The sequence below is a fragment of the Phoxinus phoxinus genome, assembly GCF_949152265.1.
Source record: "Phoxinus phoxinus genome assembly, chromosome: 2".
Lineage (NCBI taxonomy): Eukaryota > Metazoa > Chordata > Actinopteri > Cypriniformes > Leuciscidae > Phoxinus > Phoxinus phoxinus.
The window spans coordinates 27,170,741-27,187,388 of NC_136877.1; the positions used below are offsets into that span (position 1 = coordinate 27,170,741).

At 37.8% G+C, this 16,648-nt stretch overlaps 1 protein-coding gene across 7 annotated transcripts in view; it reads left to right on the forward strand.

Moving 5' to 3' along the window:
* malrd1 (MAM and LDL receptor class A domain containing 1) overlaps window positions 1-16,648 on the forward strand; it is a 64,839-nt gene that overhangs the window by 24,727 nt on the left and 23,464 nt on the right. For 6 of the 7 annotated variants that reach the window (XM_079585821.1, XM_079585823.1, XM_079585824.1 and 3 more), the window contains 12 exons: window positions 583-679; window positions 4,698-4,820; window positions 6,454-6,606; window positions 10,264-10,369; window positions 10,584-10,951; window positions 11,055-11,488; window positions 13,214-13,301; window positions 13,397-13,576; window positions 14,242-14,401; window positions 14,542-14,698; window positions 14,893-15,003; window positions 16,137-16,350. In XM_079585821.1, coding sequence (XP_079441947.1) covers window positions 583-679; window positions 4,698-4,820; window positions 6,454-6,606; window positions 10,264-10,369; window positions 10,584-10,951; window positions 11,055-11,488; window positions 13,214-13,301; window positions 13,397-13,576; window positions 14,242-14,401; window positions 14,542-14,698; window positions 14,893-15,003; window positions 16,137-16,350 — 2,191 coding nt within the window. The remainder of the gene's footprint in view (window positions 1-582; window positions 680-4,697; window positions 4,821-6,453; window positions 6,607-10,263; window positions 10,370-10,583; window positions 10,952-11,054; window positions 11,489-13,213; window positions 13,302-13,396; window positions 13,577-14,241; window positions 14,402-14,541; window positions 14,699-14,892; window positions 15,004-16,136; window positions 16,351-16,648) is intronic. The other variant, XM_079585820.1, reaches the window with a different exon arrangement.

Here is a 16,648-nt window from a genome sequence, read left to right on the forward strand (position 1 = left end):
GGGAAGGGGTATTATTATTTGAATTTGTGAACAAAAAGTAGTGGTTACACTTCATTTTAAAGGGATAGTTCACCTAAAATTTTAAATTAGCCCATAATTACTAACCCTGAAGTCATCCTAGGTGTATATGACATTCTTCTTTCAGACAAATACAATCAGTGTTATATTAAAAAAATGTCCTGGCAATTCCAAGCTTTTTAATGGCAGTGAATGGCTGCATGACTTTGGAAGTGCATCAAAGCGCATCTATTCATGATAAAAGTGCTCCACACGGCTCTTGGGGTTAATAAAGGACTTCGGGGTGAGTAAATCATAGGCTTATTTTCATTTTTGGGTGAACTATCCATTTAAGGTGTCCGTGTTATAGTGTAATTATACATTTAGAACTGAGTATTAATATTTTGCTACATATACTTACTTTTGGGTTAGAATTATGGTGTGGTTTATGGTTAGTTGCATGTAATTATGCACAATTGATATTATAAACATAACAAGTAACAAGGACACTGTAAAATAAAGTGTTACAAAAGTATGTATGGTGTATAGTTGAATCGGTAAAACATCATTTCTGTGAATCTACAGGTTGTGATTAGAGGATTGATATTCAACGGCAGCGACCCAAATGAAGTTGTTGCGATTGATGATCTGTCCTTCAGCAGAGAATGTGTGGCAGCCAAAGGTGAGTGAACACTAATACATCTTTTCTTTTTGCAAATCCAGTTCGGCTGTCTAAATCCAATAAAACAACTTCACTTTTGAAGTTTACCAGGATAGTTCAACTAAAAATGAAAATTATGGAATATTTTATTAACATTCATGTTTTTGCAAACCTGTATGAGTGTCTTTATTCTGTGAAACAAGGTGTTAAAGGTCCCATGACATGAAATTTTCACTTTCTGAGGTTTTTTAACATTAATATGAGTTCCCCTAGCCTGTATATGGTCCCCAAGTTTCTAGAAATTTAAATGGGTGTAAATCGAGCTTTTGCTATCTTTCTCTGCCTTTGAGAAAGTGGAAGCTCAATCGGGCTGATCTTGAATCTCCTCCGTATGACGTCATAAGGAGAAATGTTACCTCCCCTTTCTCTGCTTTGCCCGCCCAGAGAATATTTCCAGTCCATGAGAAAATGAGCTAGGAAGTAGGAACGCGTGCGCACGATTTTAGTTTGTCCACGAGAGATATATGTCTTTTGAGCGAGCGAAGCATAATAATTGCTCAATATTTGGATGTACAAATGAACACCAAAGCCTTTTTTTAGTTCCTTCATCCAAGCCCCAGAAGAACCAGTGGATTCATTTAATTTTCTCTGGAAATGCGCCGACACAACTCCCCAAAGTTTTGCATGTCTGCGGCAAACATTTTACCGACGACTTTTTCCTGAACTTGGGTCAATACAGAGCTGGCCTCGATGAACGTCTGTAAATAAATTGATCGAGCTAACGTTACCAAGCAACACTTTGCAACTGATGTGTAATTGTTCAAGTTCAGACAGGTAATCTATCTCTCAAAATCGTTCAAGACTGCTGTTTTTGCCTCAGTAAGTCAAGCCAGTGACTAAAATATCAACTTCACATTGTTTCTTTTAGTAGGATGAAAATAATCTTATTTAAATTGTGAATAAATTATATACAGAAAGCGATCTTCAAAGAACATCTTTCCACACAGCGCGATCGAGTTTATCTGGACACTTGCCAAACTCGTTCTGAAATCAATGACGCACGTTACACTGCACATGAAGCTCTTTCTGTATTTACATCCTCGTGTTTGCATTGGTGAAAGCAGAGAGTGCAGAAACTGTGTTGCAATGATAAGATCTTCATTCTCGCGATCAACAACAGACTGTCTTCTGCTTGCGCAATGCTCATCACAGCAACATTTTATGTGATGGGAATAGATCTAAATACCTTAAAAACTTCTGACGATTCGGTAATCTCGATAGCTGTAATAGTAAAAACTTATAATAACTGTAGTAAAAGTATTCGAGAGAGTTCCACATGTAATAAGTAGCTATTTCATATGCAAGCATGTCAGCCAATCACAGCAGTGGCCGGTTACACTGAAGTCTCACACGGACACGCCCCTTCAAACAGAGCATTCAAATCAGAGGCTAAAATCAGGCAGGAAAAATGCCTTTTATTTCTAAATTATGACTATTTTTGATCTAAAAAACATACTAACATTATAAGGGCAACCCAGTAAACATTATAAAATAATATAATAACCCCATGTCATGGGACCTTTAAGAAGAATGTTTTTGTCTATACAGTGTAGGTCAATGAAATTGACTTTTCATTTTTAAGGTAGAAAAAAAACATCTTTACTGTTTTGGTTTGATACAACATTAGGGTGAGTAAATGATGAGAGAATTATTAATTTTGGGTGAACTTTTTCTTTTTATAATCTTAAAACTTAAGCTTTATTAGTGTTGCTAGCTAAAGGCAAGGCATCACTATTATTATTATTCCGTGGAAAAGTTTGGTGCGCTGCTCCTTCCGCAGCTTTTGTCACAGACCCATGAATGTGTCAAATCGTGCGGATTTTTTAGGAGAGGTGTGCTATGACTTTATAAGAGAACAGGAGTACGGTGTTCGCCCCAGGGGTGAAAAAGCGGCCGAAAAAGTCCATTAGACTTTGCATTGCGACAAACTTTGACGAGTCATAGCTCCGAGCGAGGATTTCTTCAGAAACGTGCGGTTTACCACGTTTGAAGAGGCTGGCAGGCTCTGTAAGAACATACCTCACAATGGGGTAAATTGCATAGGGATTTTGTATTGAACATAACTCTGGATCACAGTGTCATAGAGACAAGGGGGCAGGCTCATTTTTCTCAGACGACCAATCAGTCTCTCAGGTTCATTGTGAAGCTATCAAGCCACGCACTATCGACTATTTAGAGCACCATAGCAACAAGTTCCATAGACTTCCATTGAAAGAGATCAAAGGGATATATTTGGATAGAAGTGTCATAGAAACATGAGGGTGGTCTCGTTTGACTCTGGGCAGCAAACAGATAATCATGAGACACCTTCAGCACTTCCTGGCTACTTTCTGGCCACCACGCCAAAGCAACCGCTGTCGAGCACCCTAGCAACTCAAATCCAAAGAAGGATATCTTCCATTCTGAATGTCACAGAGGCATGGGATTTGGTTTATATCATTCATACTGACAAGCAGCCTTTGGAGTTTCATAATTGGCAGCTCCCAAGCCACGCCCTAGCAACCATTGTCAAGCGCCCTAGCAACCCAAACCCAAAGAGGGATATCTTCTAATCTGAATGTCATAGAGACATGGGGGTTGTTATCATTCATACTGGCAAGGAGCTTTTAGCAAGACTAGCAACCGTTTAGCTGCATCAGAACATCGTAGAGACATGATGGTTGGTTCTTTTGACTCAAGCTTGCAAACAGCACTTCCAACATGCTACACATGCTAGCAGTGAATAGATGCATGCTAATAGTGATAGCTAAGTGCTAAATCTTTGCCAAGAAGATGCTAAGAACTCTATAAAAACTCCATAGTAACCATCTGTGACTACCAACTACCAACCACCTTGTAACACCATAGCAACCACCCTGAACACCCTAGCAACTGCCTAGCAACGACCCAAAATACCCTAGCAACGCCCTAGCAACCACCCAAAATACCCCAGCAACACCATAACAACCATCCAGAACACCCTAGCAACTGCCTAGCAATTCCCTAGCAACCACCCAGAATACCTTAGCAACCATTCAGAACACCATAGCAACCGCCCAGAATATCTTAGCAACCACCCAGAATACCCTATTAACCACCCAGAACACCTTAGAAACCCACTAGAAACACCCTAGCAACCATGCTGAATTTTGCCACTGCAAGCACCACTCACATTTTCTTCAGGAAATGTACATTCTAGTTTAGTATGTTATTCAGAATGTATGATTGCTCCTTCTTTCAGATGTCCATGTTTGGGTCATGATGTAGCTGTTTGTGAAGGCACAAAGATGAAGTTATGTGATGGCTGTGCTCACTTTGATGCGATTTCTGATTGGTGTGAAGTGCAGAGAGCTCAAGAGATTTGGGGGAATATAAAGTTGTAAATAAGGTCTAATACATTTATAGCCCTTTGCTGGATGAACTGGGACACCAGAGGGACAATGGTGATAGGCAGAAGGGAACCTCAGCAACTTTTCAATTTACAGTTCAGCCGAAGATAGGAGCAAGAGACATCAGTTACGTTTAGAGTATATGCAAGTGCGAGGGGTTTTATTATCTTCTGAAGAGTTTTTTACATCAAAATTTTAAGATTTAATCTATGACACAAAAATATAGCTGTTCAGTAAGTCATTAACTATATTTTATACATCTATCACAAAAAATGCTTAACTGTTTATGAGAAAACCATAAATACAGACAGAACAGAACTAAGCTGACTGTATATTTTATTACCGTGTGTGTGTGTGTGTGTGTGTGTGTGTGTGTGTGTGTGTGTGTGTGTGTGTTACGGTACCACATTATCGTGAATTATTTCAGCAGTACCCTGGACAGTCCAATTAATCATATTAATATTGCCATGTTCAGATCTACATCACATGATATGGTTAACAAAGGTGATGATGCAGGAAGGAGCTCTCAGAAGCTCTCCACTTCATGAGTCTCTTCACTTCGCTTTTGCTTACCTTTTCTATAATATGTGTTGGCTTTATTGTTTTTTCAGAGACTGACATCAAGGCACCTCTTTCAACTCACTTTCACTGCGGGGAAAATGTCTGTGTGGATGGGGTGAAAGTGTGTGACTTTTCTTTAGACTGCCCCAATGGAGAGGATGAGGCCAACTGTTGTAAGTAAATAGACTATAAAGATCAAAACAGCTTAAAGTTGACATGATTTCACTGGAATATGAGTCACTGTTAAAAGGGGTCATATAATGCGATTTCTTGTTTTCCGTTTTCTTTAGTGTGTTATGTAGCTGTTTGTGCATGTATAAGATCTGCAGAGTTACAAAGCTCAAAGTCTCTAACCTAAAAAGATTTTCTTTGTAAAAGATAAGGCTCTCTTTGTAAAAGTTAAAGGAACACTCCGACTTTTTGGGACTTTAGCCTATTCCCCGTATCCCCCAGAGTTAGATAAGTCCATACATACCTTTTTCATCTCCGTGCGTGCTATAAGTCTGTTTGACGCACCCACCACTAGCCTAGCTTAGCACAAAGACTGGATGTAAATGGTTGCAGCTAGCATACTAATCCAAATAAGTGACAAAATAACGCAAACATTTTCCTATTTACATGTTGTGATTTGTATAGTCACAGAGTGTACAAAAAACAAAGTCACATGAGACACAGACATATTTTAACCGTATAAATACTGGGAACTATATTCTCTGAAGGCGAAGCACTGCTACTTGGGCGGAGTGATAACCGCAGCACCTGAGACGCGCCGTGGTGAGGAGCAGAGAGTTCGTTCAGAGCGCGTCTCAGGTGCGCTGCGGTTATCACTCCGCCCTATATTCAGGGGATATAGTTCCCAGTATTGATACGGTTAAAATATGTCTGTGTCTCATGTGACTTTGTTTTTTGTACACTCTGTGACTATACAAATCACAACATGTAAATAGGAAAATGTTTGCGTTATTTTGTCACTTATTTGGATTAGTATGCTAGCTGCAACCATTTACATCCAGTCTTTGTGCTAAGCTAGGCTAGCGGTGGGTGCGTCAAACAGACTTATAGCACGCACGGAGATGAAAAAGGTATGTATGGACTTATCTAACTCTGGGGGATAAGTTGAATAGCCTAAAGTCCCAAAAAGTCGGAGTGTTCCTTTAAGGCTCAGCCACGCCTTCCTAAAACGCTTCATTCAAACACCCCCCCCACAAATCTACGTCAGAACACCGCCCAAATGTATCAAAGAAAGAAGGTGTAACTTTTATTCTCGCTGTATTATTGTTGTCGCCGCTATGTCGTTTGTTTTGGTCCAGTCGCGCTGGCAAAGTTGATCGATCTTGGCCATCTACACTTTCCGGATCAGATTCGGGCTCGAATTGACATTATCACCTGTCATCATTGCTTTGGGATCTGATGTTCCAAATATGGTAAGGGGCGTGAAATTTCCGCCACACACGTATGGTATTCGGGCCAATCAAAATGCACTGAATCACTGGCCAATCAGAGCACACCACGCTTTTCAGAACGATGAACTTTGTCGATGCTTTTCAGAAAGGCAGGGCATAGAGGAGCAACAATAATGAACGGTATGTGTAAAATAATTACTTTTTTTTTACCTAAAACCACGTAAACACATTGCATTAAACCAAATACACAAAATAATCATCTTTTTTTCAGAACTATCATATGACCCCTTTGAGAAACATTTCATGTTTAGTATTTTTTTAAGTTAAAAAAAATACACTGCTTCGAAAGGGTAGTTTTATCCTTTACATTATTATTCCTTCATGATGTTAATTTGACTTTCAGCAGCACAGTGTGATTTCGAGTCGGACTCATGCGGTTGGTATGAGCTCATCCAGGGTGATGGATTTGAATGGGTAAGAGGCTCAGCTGATGGAGTCTCCAGAGATTATGTAGACCAAACACCACCCCAGGACCACTCGACTAATACTAGTGCAGGTGAGAGTTACACATGAAATGCCTTTGTCTCGCACTTTAGTAACTCTGTCAACCCCAAAAGATGCTAAATTGTAGATTTTTATTTATTTTTTTTGGACTCAATTTGAATGGTTAAATATTTTTTTTTATAATCAAAAAGCATGTCTAATTAATGGGAATCATGAAACTTATACAATTTAACAACAATTTATTAAAAATGTAACAAAAATTACATGTTTAGGGCACTATGAAATAATTTTTTTAATTTTTTTTATTAATCTTCAATTTTGTAAAATTCCATTTTAATGGACAATTGACCATTCGCAAAGACCCGCCCCCTTAGTTACTGTCGCTATGTCCGACAAGCTACACCGCTTTCACACCACACCATGTTCTCACGCAGAGGAAAAATACATTGCGGAGCAGAGAGAACACTGACAACGCGATGACAGACAGAAAAGACCAGGTTACTTTTCGGTTACTTTTGATATTAAACATATTAAACAAAGTCTCACCTTTCAAATTTGGTAATTTTTTAAAAGAAATTTAAACAATAAATACCGTTTTGTGGCTCTTTAATGTGCCTGACAGATCGCTGTAGAGCCTCAGTTAAAGCTGCTCGTGAACCTATCATCTCTTCCTTCTAGTTTATTTATAGCATCAAATAAACATGAATGAACATAAGAAGAAATGTTGTTTTAACCGCGGAAAGGCATCAGTACACTCCGTGTTTCAAGTTCAAATCCTCCCATGTTAATCTACTAACTCTCCTCACTGCTTTGTCGGACAAAATGGCGGATGGCGAAGTATGATTGGGCAGATCGCCTGTCAATCAATTGCGAAGATTCCTTTAAAAAAATTACGTTTTAATAATAATTTATTATTAGTGTAAGTATTATTATTATTACATTGAGACAGAGCTAAATTCTACTGTACAACAGTAATATATTTCTGTCACAATTTTTTCAAGTTAAACCAAAACTTTTTTTTTTTACGGGTTGCTGTGAAGACCTTTAAGTTTCTGCACGTTTATGATATGACAATAGTTTTTCTCAAATGAAATGGTAAAATTCTGATGAAGTGACTCTCAGAGCCGCTCTGGAGATGAAGTTTAATGTCCTCATATAGTGAGGCGGCAGAGGCTGAGAACACCACAAGCGTCACACGTGCTTCAGAGTGTGTGTGTGGTAAATTAAACCGTATGTCTGAGCAATTCATTCACACAGACACATGCAGAACATGCAGGATTCATTTTAAAATAGTAATTTTGCAGTTTAATATTCAGACACAGTCACCAGTCTATAGCTATGTTTCCATCACCCTGTTTTAATTAGCAAGTATTGCATCAGAAACGAGTGATGGAAATGGCAAAAAAATAAATAAATCCCTTAACTCGCAAAAAAGTGTTTTCTTTCGCTTGAGGTGGTTTTTGACTTTTGAAAAAAATAGTTAATACGAATATTAGGAGATGGAAACGCATTTGCCGAATGAATTCTGACGTAGCGTACATTAAACCCACGTGACAAATTTTATTTACTGTTGGTTACTAGGTTACCACGCCATCCGCTCAAACTACTTGATGGAAACGCTCCTAATTCACATTTGTTTGTTTTTTGCGAAATTTTAAAAGATTCGCTTCACGTTTGGATGGAAACCCAGCTTATACTGTATCGTGATTTAAATTAAAATGTAGGATAGGCAATTTTTGGACAGGCTAGCCATAGCAAGCTAGCTTTGAAAGCATCCCACCCTCCCTTTAGAGCGTCTCCAAAGCCACGCCTCCTTCAAAACACATGAATGCACACAGCAGGGAGCAAACAAAAGTGTCAGTAGAGACGGCATTAAACTACCTCATGTCTCAAAGCACATAACATTTCAATAATAATGAACATAATGTAGCAAATTAGCTTAAAAGATCAATATTAATAATAAATAATAACTTGTTATAAATAATTATGAATATTTGGATCAGTTAATCGGAATAACTTGATGTAGGTAAACTAATATTACCATCAATTAATCAGTTCGTCCAGCGAACACTCACTATTGATTACTTTAATCAATTCTAAGAAATGTTCATTTCCGAGTAAGGGAAATAACTTTCTTACTGTACAGTAGTCTACTACATGTAGCATGTAGCAAGATCAAGAATCATTTAAGTGACATTAATCTGCAGGCAGAATCAGAATCAGGGAACTCTTTTTTTTTTTTTATTAACTAAAAGTTAACTAACGTTTTATTAACTTAATCACAAACACACAACTAATCTAAACAAACACATACACACAAATCACGCACTGATGTGAAATGGAAAATGGAAATGGAAGTAAATACAATAGAAAGGAAATGACTGGAACAGAACAAGGGGGATGAAGCTACGAAAAGAGTAATTTAACCATCTGAAAAGAACCATCAGTTGCTAATGTCAAAGCATGTTCATTCACAGCTAGGTTTATCTATGAATTAATGTTTGTGAAAAGTCGGTTCTTTATGGACATTAGGTGTCTTGACATAAAGGAATGCAGTGAGAGTACCTCTCCTTGCATTCTTTTGGGGGAAGGGGTCATAAAACCATTTGCTGGTATGTTAGCCAGAGGTTTTTGGTGGTTTGTCACACACTTTTATACACAGTTTTCTTGTTGGTTGTGGAGTTTTAAGGATTATTTGCTAAATATAAGAGGTAACTGTGCGTGTCTGTTCGGTTCGGCCATTACAATAAACAACTTAAGAGCACTGACCAGTACCACCTGACTTTGATTTTGGCATTGATTGCCATTGAAACTTATTGTCATTGAAATGCAGGCCATGAACCGCCCGATCCGACACTGGTTTCCATCTCTTCTTAATTACAGTAGTTATGGCGTGAAGGCAGCACAAGCTCATTGTTTTGGTTCAGGAGGAACTTTAAAAGGTGGCTGCTGCCCTAACCCTATTCAAATAAAGCAGTAGTGCAAGTACAATGCAATAGGCTATTAATTGCGAAGCAAACATCCACAAGCAAATGAAAGGCGCTTTCCGAAGTTGGCCACTCTAGCAATACGTTATCTCTGTATTCCCGGGACATCTGTGCCATCGGAGACCCAGACTAACCCCATATCATGTAGACATGTTACTTAAAAAAAAATAAAAACTAGACAAGCTGTGGATTGAGGTAGGCCTGCTATTTTTATTTTCTCTGGAACAAATCACCTACCCTGCCTTTAAGTGTACTGACCTGCTTTTTATTTATTCATCAAAAATGTGACATTCCATGAAATTTCACATTATACAGTAAATTCCGTTTTTATGACTGGCGGAAGTCATAGGGCCCTACTTTACGTAGTTTGCAATAGCACTGAAACATCTTTGGTAACATCCCATTTAAATGATAATGTTTATCTACTACACATCATCTGGGAGTGTAAACTGTGTCTGAATTTGTCTAGTTCATTTCAATTGTAGTGTTTTGCAAAAGGTAAAATAGTGCTGCTTTGTGTGTTCCTGTATATAATTGTGGACTGCCTCAGGGTGATGTTCAAATTAATGGTTGCAAATGCCATTTCCATTGTTCATTGGAACTGAATTCAAATTAACGATTTTTTAAATGTCACAAAATCTACTAATAATTTATGAGCAACATAATGTACAATATAATATTACAAGTTTGCATTTTACTGTCTCCTTTTCTCTCCCTTCAAGGCCACTTCATGTTTATTTTCAAGAAGAGCAGCAGGTTTTCCCAGCAGGCTTTGCTGCGCAGTCCTACATTCCAGCAAGCAAGTTCAGATTGTGTCATGACCTTCTGGTAAGGATCGGACCTTACCTCTTTCTAAGCTTGTTAAAATATATGAATTATAAATTAATCAAAATAATATTAGAATTAAAAAATGTACGTCAATATTATGTATTTAATAAAATGTATGTTTATTTACACATATAAAAAACGGAATAAAAAAAAATTCTTACCTGCTTTACAATATAATTTCAGATTTTAGTAATGTTGATTGTTTTGCTTACAGGCACTATAACTCTGGCCATTCTGTTGGTGCTGCTGAAATGCACCTGCTGATAGATGGCTTAGACAGCATCACTTTACTTTGGCAAACACTGTACAACCAAGGTAACCAGTGGCACCCTATAACTGTGCAGATTGGCAGGCAGACGAGGCCTTTCTATATCTCAGTTACAAAACTGAGCCTGGGCGTGTATGAGGGAGTCTCTGCCCTAGATGATATTATGTTCCATAACTGCTCATTGCCCGAGGCTGTGGAGATGTGCCCTACTCCGTATCACCTTCACTGCCTCCAGAGCAAAGCATGTGTGAGCTTTTCTCTGATCTGTGACCTGATCGATGACTGTGGAGATGGAACAGACGAGGAAAACTGCTGTCAGTATTAGTGGAGCTTCAAATGGTCAATGAAGCAGTTTATTGTTTGACGTTAGCTCTTTTTAGTCAATCGGTTTACAATGATCTTTTTTTCTCCTATCAGCCCCAGAGCTAATGTGTGACTTTGAGGAAGGCCTGTGTAGCTGGACTCAAGAACCAGAGGAGGATATGTTTGATTGGACCCGTATCCAAGGACCCACTCCTACTTTCAACACAGGGCCATGGAAGGACCACACACATGCCAATGTGGATGGCCACTTCCTCTATATCGAATCTTCAGACCCACAGAAGTTCAAAGACACTGCCGTTCTTATCAGTCGGCCTTTTCTTCCAACTCCTCGCCGAGGTCCTGAACCCAAACCACCATGCATTTTCAGATTCCACTATCACATGTTTGGCCAAAATGTGTTCCGCTTGGCTGTGTACATGCGCACAAGTAACAGTGGTCGGGGAAACTTGTTGTGGGTTCGCTACGGTGACCAAGGCAACTTCTGGCACAGGAGTCTACTGACGATCTACAGCGCCCATCACTTTCAGGTGAGTTATTGATCAGAATTATGGGTATTGAAGAGGATGGGTCCTACAGGGGCAATGGTGTCCTTGTGTGCTGAATCCTTTGATTGACTGGCTGCTCCAGCTTTAAATGCACTGTATTTCTGCTGATGTGTTATATCATATGTAATATAATGAGAGAAAGTAAAACATTTCCTTCCATCTTGTTTTTATTATTATCTATTACTATTACTTTTAATTATTTAATGAAAATAATGTCAAAGTCAGTTAGATGAATCAAATGTAACAATTTATTATGTCAGGTAAATTTATCATGCCAATTTCATAATCAGTTCAGTGATAATCAGTACAATAACATCGAATGCTCTAGAATAAAGAGAAAAGTTGCACAAAGCACTTAAGACTTTGACTATCTTAAGTAGGACCAGACTGCAATGCATTCTGGGTAAAATAAAACACTTTTCAAAACAAAAAACATGGCGGATTGAGTAAGTCCATTCAACCGCTCAGTGCAGTTTACTGTTTACCCCAGAGAAAAATATGTGTTTGTTGGAGGAGTATAACAGTTACAAGGACATTTTACTTGGGAAATTTAGCGGAGAATGTAGTAACAAGAAGACATTTTTTATTTGAATAAAGATTGCTACGACAGTTAACAGTGTTAATCCGACCGTTGAGCGGAGCATTAAAGATGTACAGAAAAGATACAAAAACGAAACCGACCGATGAAGTCCTCATTATTATATATTTCCTGTAGGTTACTGCGGCCCCTAAAAACCCTTTCCCTTCTCATAGCTCTCTCCATAACGTTGTCAACAAACCACAAAGTATGAGCCATTTTCCCTTTTCTTTTGGCTGTTTATAATGTAACTTCCAATAATAATTTCCATGACACAATCTACCAAGAGCAACGCAAATTAGCGTCTGGTTACCGTTTAAGACATGCTTTTTTGGTTTGTAAATAACAGTAAATTGACTAGCGCAAACCTTAGTAAATCACCTTGCATGATTCATTTAAATACTCTCCTCCCATAAATTTTGCATCTGAAAGGGAAACTCCTTCAAATGCATATGCAATAGGGTCAGCCATAAAAATAACTCTGTCTATGCCTTTTCAGCACTATTTTTTCACTATGTGTCTTTAAATCCCGACAGTAGTTTTTACCACCAGAAGAGGGTTTGCTCAGGCACAAACTGTTAGTAAATCTGGCCCTTTGTGTGTTGATCGTAGACGCGCAACAGCTGAATTTGTTGTGGCTTTGTTTTGGAGACATTTTCATTGGGTGAGCAAGAATAGACAAATTAACTGGCAATGTTGTGTGTAAAATGTAAGTTTCTCAAAAATAACTTCCTGTTTATTGGACTGTTGTTGTATAAACGCAATATCAAATCGAACCATTATAGATTATCTGGAGGAACCGCACGTGATCGTGGAAATTGTTAATTATAATGCCCTTATTATAAATGTTAAATATAACATTATATTATGCAGCTGTTCTTATTAAGTGATCAGCTTGATCTTAATTTCTTTAACTTCATTTTTTTCTTTTACCATCTCATGGTACACGAAGTCAATTTAAAAGGTCTACTACGTGATCTCTTCGTTGAGTGAAATTAAATTGACCAGGCATAACGAAATCATATTATTGATATTTCTACTGTTGTCTACTTATTTTTTGTTTGCCCTCCAAACAATGTGCAAGGTTCAAAATAAAGATACCTCTTCTGTCTTCATTCTTGCTGCTACAGATTTTAGTGGAGGGGACTGTTGGTGATGATTTCAGAGGAGATATTGCCATAGATGATCTGTCTTTCCTTGGCTGTCAGCCATATGAAGGTGAAATAACAATGACATGCAATTACTGGATAGTGTGATCAGCGGTTGCACATGACATACTGTGTTTGTAATTATGTGTGTATATCCTTATATAGGTGAATTGCCCTCAAAGGAGCCCAGTACCTCGGCCCCTCTGCCCACCTTGTCAGCAGCACCCCCTCATAGCTGCCCTCCTGACCAGTTTGTGTGCTCAACTACAAGAGAGTGTGTGAGCCTCAATCAAGTGTGCGATTTCACACCCGACTGCTCCGATAGCTCTGATGAAGAGCACTGTGGTAGGCGTCTGTCTGTCTGTCCCACAGTTTTGGGTCTTTTGTTCTGAAAGAAATGAACACTCACAATTATCAAGTGTTCTTTTGATCTTTCTATTATTAGAAAAATTTACCACGGTTTCCACAAAAATATTATACAATAATATTAAGAAATGTTTCTTGAGGATCAAATAACCATATTAGAAAGATTTCTGAAGAATCATGTGACACTGAAGACTGGAGTAATGATGCTGAAAATTCTGATTTGTATAAAATCTGAAAGTATATTCAAATAGAAAACTGTTATTTTAAAATTGAATAACATTTCACAATATTACTGTTTTTACTTTATTTTGGATCAAATTAATGCAGATTTAGTGAGCATAATGTTTTAAAAACATTAAGGGGAGATTTATTAAACGGGGCAAATAAGCGTGAAAGCGCAATTCCAAAACATTGCTGATGAGAGCCATAATGACTATAATGGTAGTGTCTGGTTTAAGACATGCATTTTTTGAGCGGTAAATAATGGCGCAAACACCAGTACATTGACGAGCGGCGAGCGCAAACCTTAGAAAATCACCTTGCGTGATAGGGAACTACTGGCCCTAAGATTTTAGGGCCAGTATTTCTGGCCCTAAAAATCTTACTGACCCCAAACTTCTGATATTACTGTTCTCTGTTCTCAGTGAAGGAGTATTGTGATTTTGAAGGTGGCACGCTTTGTGGATGGTATTTAAGTGACCCAGCCACTCCTGTTCCTCCACATGGCTTTTGCTGGCAGACAGGACAAGGGGAGAGTATTCACCAAGGAGAACAGAACCACAGACCTGCTAATGACCACACGCTGTGAGCAAAGACAGAACACCACCATTTGCTGGAATGTGTTTGTGCTTTTATTTATAAACGCATGGTCAGGTTTGCATGTATGTCAGTGTGTTTTCTGCTTTGTGTTTACTCATCTGTACACATGTACTTTTTTTTTGCAGTGATTCTTCACAGGGTTGGTATATATATGCGGACAGCTCCAATGGAGGATATGGTCACACCACTGATCTCTTGACTGCCCCCATCAAAATAACAGGACCCCAGTGCACTCTGATGTTCTGGTATCACATGAGTGGATTCACTGTTGGAACTCTGGAGGTACAATTATCTAGAAATTATTAATATTATTCTTTTTCATTTTCTGCATGGGTAACCCAAGCCTAGAAAGCATCAAACATATTATTGTGACAGAATAAATTTCATGCTTCATTTTGTCTAAAATGTTTGTTATGAAGTATTTTCCAGAGACCAATTATCAGTTTGTCAAAACAATTTCAATCTTATATGTACAGGTCTTCATCAAATCAGGTACTGTCACACATGAAATTTGGTCCCAAAATGGTAACCAAGGCAACAGCTGGAGGAGAGGTGAGGTCTTCATAGGAATCCGTCATAACATACAGGTCAGTGTTTCTGAAATGAATGAATGAATTTTTCAAAAGTTAGTGTTTAAATATACAGTATTTTCCCCTTTGGTTCTCTTAATAATAATACTTTTACTTAATAAAAACAGCATTACATTTTTTTAAATAATTTGATTCAGCATGGATACATTAAACTGAAAATTATTAACATTAAATTATTTGCTGTTTTGGTCAGAAACATCAAATATCATATCATCATATCATATTGATATCATATCATCAAACATGATTGATGATATGATAAATGTTTCATAAGCAGAACATCAGCATATTAGACTGATTTCTGAAGGATCATGTGACACTGAAGATATGCTGAGAATTCAGCTTTGCCATCACAGGAATAAATTACACTTCAAAATTTATTAAAATAGTTATTTTAATTTGCAATAATATTTCACAACATTACTGTATTTTTTTTTATCAAATAAGTGCAGTCTTGGAGAGCAAAATAGGCTTCTTTCAAAGACCCCAAACTTTTGAACTGCATGTGTTAACTAGGTTAACACATTTTATAGAATTTATGAAATGTATTTACTTTTTCTAAAGGTGATCGAAGAACTGCGTGTGTTTAGTATTCCTGAAATGTGCAGTAAATTTTTAAGTGTCAGGCTGATGTTTGAACTGTTGATGCTTTGGGAAGAAATATCATGACCTTTTCTCCATCTGGCCCTTGCATAATTAATATTTATCAACACTGTTTATATATAAACTCTCTTACAAATATAGTTCTTCATTGTGCTAGATACTTCATGATACCCTCACTCGTTAGTACTAAGTGCCCTTTTGCTGTTTACTGTCAGGGGGCTTTGTGCCCTCTAACTTACACAGCAGCTCTCAGGCACTTCCAATGCAACTCTTTATATGTATATATATATATATATATTTTTTTTTTTAATTAAGATACTTTTAAGATAAACAATTGATTCTGAGTGATGTGCACAGTACGACAGCTTTTACATCAGTCTGTTTACCTAACATGTCTCATAGGATAAATATGAATTTGTGCTTTGATTTGTGCATTTGACTATGCAGCTGTATGAAAGTATTGTGGAGCAGATAAAGTACATTAGTTTACTGCAGTTTAACAGCATGTCGCTTTATAAAATCAATAGGTGGTTCTTCGAGCCAAGCGGGGCATCAGCTACATGGGTGATGTTGTTGTTGATGACGTGGCATTTGTGGACTGTGCCCCTCCAATAACGTCTGATCTTCCTTGTCATAACAACGAGTTCATCTGTGCCAACGGTCATTGTATCTCTGAGGACAACTTGTGTGACTTTATTGATCACTGTGGAGATGGCTCAGATGAGAATCATTACATATGCAGTGAGAAACAAATCATCCTCTTTCCTGTCACTTTTTCCCAGATGTTTGTTCAACTGTAACTCCGTTGCCAGTCACAAATTTTGTTTATGGAATAACTTCACATCCGGTACACATACTGTCATATGCTGTCATCATTTACTCACCCTCATGTCTTTCCAGACCTGTATGGCTTTCTTTGTTCTACAGTATGGAACACAAAAGAAAGATTTTGAAAAACTGTCTTTTTTTTCTTTCTTTTTGTCCATAAAAAGGACATTTGTTGTTTGGAAACCGGCATTCTTCAAAATAAGTTTGTGAT